This window comes from Amphiura filiformis, chromosome 7 (assembly GCF_039555335.1).
Source record: "Amphiura filiformis chromosome 7, Afil_fr2py, whole genome shotgun sequence".
Lineage (NCBI taxonomy): Eukaryota > Metazoa > Echinodermata > Ophiuroidea > Amphilepidida > Amphiuridae > Amphiura > Amphiura filiformis.
In genome coordinates this window covers 37038098-37042441 of record NC_092634.1, presented here as the reverse complement: position 1 = coordinate 37042441, position 4344 = coordinate 37038098, and the positions used below count along the sequence as shown (strand labels likewise).

The 4344-nt window shown below is 37.1% G+C and overlaps 1 protein-coding gene across 1 annotated transcript; it reads left to right on the top strand.

The window, feature by feature from the left end:
* Positions 1-518: 518 nt before the first annotated feature.
* On the top strand, positions 519-3738 carry LOC140157826 (pyroglutamylated RF-amide peptide receptor-like). The gene is made up of 3 exons (XM_072181074.1): positions 519-1044; positions 2473-2786; positions 3418-3738. The coding sequence occupies exons 1-3, from the start codon at positions 519-521 to the stop codon at positions 3682-3684; spliced, it is 1107 nt and encodes a 368-aa protein (XP_072037175.1). The 3' UTR covers positions 3685-3738.
* The last annotated feature ends 606 nt before the right edge of the window (positions 3739-4344 follow it).

The following is a 4344-nucleotide window of genomic DNA, read 5'->3' as shown; positions in this document are numbered from 1 at the left end:
TAAGCATTATTTCTGGATAAATCTTATTTTACTGGGAATTTAGTCTAATTCAACTCGACCTTTTTAAGAGTGCACGAAATACATTCCAGTTCTTGCAGCGGATACCTTAGTAGCACACAACGGTTTCAAGACGTCATAATAGCTTTTAATGGTGTTGAAACGTGCGCTGTAAAGTAAACAAGGTATTTGATAACGCTTGACAATTCGAGGGGAAAATCGATCTGAACAATATGAAATTAAAATTGATTTCAACGTTGGCTCTTCCTTTAATTTATTTCTCATTTAAAATAATACGTCACAATATACAAATTCATTATAAAACATTCACATGATTGCTTAAGCCACTATATCAATATGAAGCTTTACTCTTAGAAATTGAAAATACTTCCGGAACGGTATGGTAGAGCGTAAATTAATTAGACTGTGTGCGGAACATCAAGGATAGTGCTGATAGGCATTCATTTAATATAAAGTATTTGAACTGACCGTATCTCGAGGGGCATCGTCTTCAAATCATCATGATGGAAGAATGCAAAGATGGGTCTCTTCCCGTCTGGAATTTAACCAACGAAATTGTCGCCAAATCTCTGCTTTACACACCAAGTGAAGAAATTATTATCGGCCTTATTTATCCAATAACTTTTGTTCTGGGTTTGGTTGGAAATGGAGCTTTTCTCTACGTTGTCTTTCGAATTCAACGAATGCATACAATAACAAATATTTACCTATCACACTTGGCGTTTTCGGATATATTTTACGTTGGTGTAAATGCAGGTGGTTTAATATACACGTTTGTGTCATCCCCTGTCCGCTATGACACTTGGGTGAATCGTTCACTGGGTTGCTTTCTACTTGTAGCTCCCATTTACACTACGTACATGTCTGCTATATGTATCGTAACTCTTGTAACTTTTGAGCGGTATCAAGCCATCGTTAATCCACTAGGACATCGTGGTCTGAATTCGAAGAGTCGAACCCGCAAACTACTTGCGATATGCTGGATACTTAGCATTCTAGTTGGAACAGGAGCAACACTCATTTTTGGTAAGCATTTTTAAGCTGTCTTTATCATTTGTACTATTACATGTATATCATCACTTTTTAATACATAAACCCTATAATGGTACATTATTTGCTTTGTCTCATGTATTCACATTGTACATTAAAGAAAAAAAAATTGCTTTGTCTCATGTATTCACATTGTACATTATCTATCGTAAACTATTGTATTATCCATGTCATGCGTATTCCCAAAAAATGTTCGAGATTGAAAGAGCCCATGTATAAAGTTTCTTTTCGCTGATGATGTGTCAAATGTGGATATCGCAAGCTGTGGCAGTTGATATTAGATAAAGAATGTCTTAAAGCTGGATATACACGAAGCAATTTTCCAAGCAATTGCCACCTCAGTACACCTTGCAACAAGATTGCGCCGTGTATTTTGGATTTGCAAGGTGAAATTAATCCCCCGAGCAACATGCAAAAAATGTACTTTTAAACAACGTATAAATTTTGTTTGTTCAATTTAGTTTTTGCCTCAAGATGTTATTTTACAATAAAATTTTATAATAAATATTGATATTGAAATTGGATTGTGACTCACAGTGACTGTATTTCTTGTTGCATTCTTTTCGATTCTGTTTCATTTCTTGTCATGGGCCACTATGCTTATAGCAGTGGCGTAGCCAGGCCGCTCCTACCACTGGAGAAATGGTAAATTTTGCCGCCCACTTCAACCGCCCGAAAAGGTTGGCCCAATTTTTGATAAAGTGAAGAGCAAAAATAATAATAATAATAATTATAAGGATAATCGAGGCGCTAGCAACCTATAAACAAGAATTTTTTTATGTATAATTCCATTTGTTTCACAATTTATAAACATTTTTGATAATTTTTCCGCCATGTTTTCTTTAATAATTCATTTTGCCGCCCCTTCTTCTTCTGCCGCCCCTTTCCTTTTGCAGCCCCATGCTTTTACCCCGCGGGCTCGCGCCTTAACCCCCCCCTAAATATATGCGCATAAGTCACTATTGGTATTCGCCGTAGAAGTGATGATGTAACAGGATTAACTACCAAAACAATAATATCTTTGAATATATCGCACGGCACTAGTACGTTCACGCGGTACCTCTGCATTGAACCATAGATGTCAAAGAACAGGATAAAGACCCGGATCGTAATTCTATAGAATATTCATATCTTGCTGATCACTCGCACCTGTAAGATTAGGATCTTTGAAAACAGCGGTATTGTATATGATTGCAGACATACACAGGTAATGAGTGCAACCTGCTTGTAGTTCAGGGCGATATATTCTATTGTAGTTAATCATGTTACATCATCACTTCTACGGCAAATACTAGTAGGTCTCAAAAGCTTGGTTCCTTGTGCACGGTGCAAAGGGTACGATGTAATTTTCATAGCTAAATATCGTGCGTGTGTGTTAATTTTGTTTGTTTGTTTATTCAACAGGGAAGCACAACCGCTATTGTGTATTATGGCCTGAAGGTGACGATTTTCAACATCTTCCTGATATCATTCAGTTCTGTCAAGCAATTCATCCAAAGGTTATTGTCTTTGCCGAGTTATGTAAGTCGGTACCATTCTTCATTGCATTGGTATGGAACATCTACATGTATACCAGGATCCTTTATGCTCTTAGCACGGGGGACGAACAACTAGGGAAGCAAGAGGGTGACGGGGTGACTGCAACGCAAGCATCGAGATTCAGAAATCAGGTAGCTAAGATGCTGATCATTAATGGCGCCATCTTCTTCATATGCCAAGTGAGTTGTTATTTTTCTATGATACCGATTTCTCTTTTCCTACCCTGATTGTTATAATTGCCTTCCTTTTAAATTCATGTTATAATGAACAACACGATACGAACGAATTTTACTTGTTGATATCTCAGTGTTATTCTAGTTACATTGTTTTACTGACGATATTTTGTTGGTTACATTTAACACGCGTTAAGGGAGCTGTTGTACAAACCTATTTTCATTTCTATATCAATCCCCCAAACTGTTCTATTTGGTACCAAATAATAGCCCCTCTATCCAATAATACCAAAGTAGCCAAAAGAAACAAACCCCGTAACGTCACCATGACTTCGTTATGTAAGTGCCCCCGCGTAAAATATGTACAAAACATAGGCCAAATACAGATTTTGGGCTCATAAATTATACAAGCATGCGACTTTCACCCACCTTATATATATTTAAATATGAAAGGAAATTTTAATTTCAAATTCTAGTCCAAATCTCAAGTTTGAACGCAATACATGTCGATTATAGTAGTAAGGGAAAACAAGAAAAATATGTTAGGTACGCCCCCCCCCCCTTGGTAAAAAAAAGGTAATTCGTACTAAGCTTAAAATCTAATAAAAAAGTGTTCATACCGTAATTATGTTTATAGATTTGGACTCGGATTGCATCAATAGACGCCATCATCTTGGCCATATCTGGGGAAGGAATATTAACCCCTGACCAATACAACGCTATATTATCTCTCAGCCGTGGGATGCTCTTTGTCAATAGTCTAATCAATCCTTTTGTCTACAATGCAACGAGCTCTGTTTACCGTGGAGCATTTCGTGATGCATTTTGCTTCTGCAAATTTGGAGGAGACCAAACGGAAACAATTCGATCTGTATCTCATCCTACTTCGTCGTCGATGCTCTAAAATGCACAAAATTTACATCAGTATAATATCATCTTCACTTCTGAACAAATCATCTTTCTCTTCTTTTTATTAGCATGTGTTAATATTTTTTGTGGTAGATATAGGTATTACTCGTGATATCAAAAAATTTTGCGATCATGGCGATATTTTGAAATAGTTTTGGAGTTTTTACAAATGTTGGCAATAGCCTGTGCGTTCGCCTACTGATACATGAAATAGACATAATTGTAGCACTGACACAGCACGATTGAAGCCACCGTGCATTTTGAAGGCAAAAAAGCAACTTTTCTAGGCATTGGTGACATGATGCCTTCAGGAAAAAGAGCTTCCTATTATTAAGACTTAACTGTTGAGCCAGAGCCGGTTTGTATATTTGAACATAAGGCCGGGCATAAGGCACACTGTTTTACCGCCGCGTGCAGAAACTCATTCATCATGACACTCGTAATTAATGCCGGACTTTGATTGACAGATGACATCAGACATTAATTCTGTTATACCAGTTTACCAGCGCGTCATACAACCAAGGGCAATATATGATATGACCCAGATAGGTGAGAAGAGAAAGCAGAAAAGCAAAAGTAACCATCAAAAGAGAAGGAACAGAGGATCAAGATCAAAAGGAAAAAGAAAGTAGTTGTGTTAAAAGATGTAATGTTG

What these genes read in the sequence shown, in the direction of transcription:
- LOC140157826 (XM_072181074.1), top strand. Translation starts at nt 519, where the DNA reads ATGATGGAAGAATGCAAAGATGGGTCTCTTCCCGTCTGGAATTTAACC. An exon ending in AGGAGCAACACTCATTTTTG is followed by an intron (nt 1,045 to 2,472) that starts GTAAGCATTTTT and finishes TTTATTCAACAG; the next exon opens with GGAAGCACAACCGCTATTGT. An exon ending in CCATCTTCTTCATATGCCAA is followed by an intron (nt 2,787 to 3,417) that starts GTGAGTTGTTAT and finishes TTATGTTTATAG; the next exon opens with ATTTGGACTCGGATTGCATC.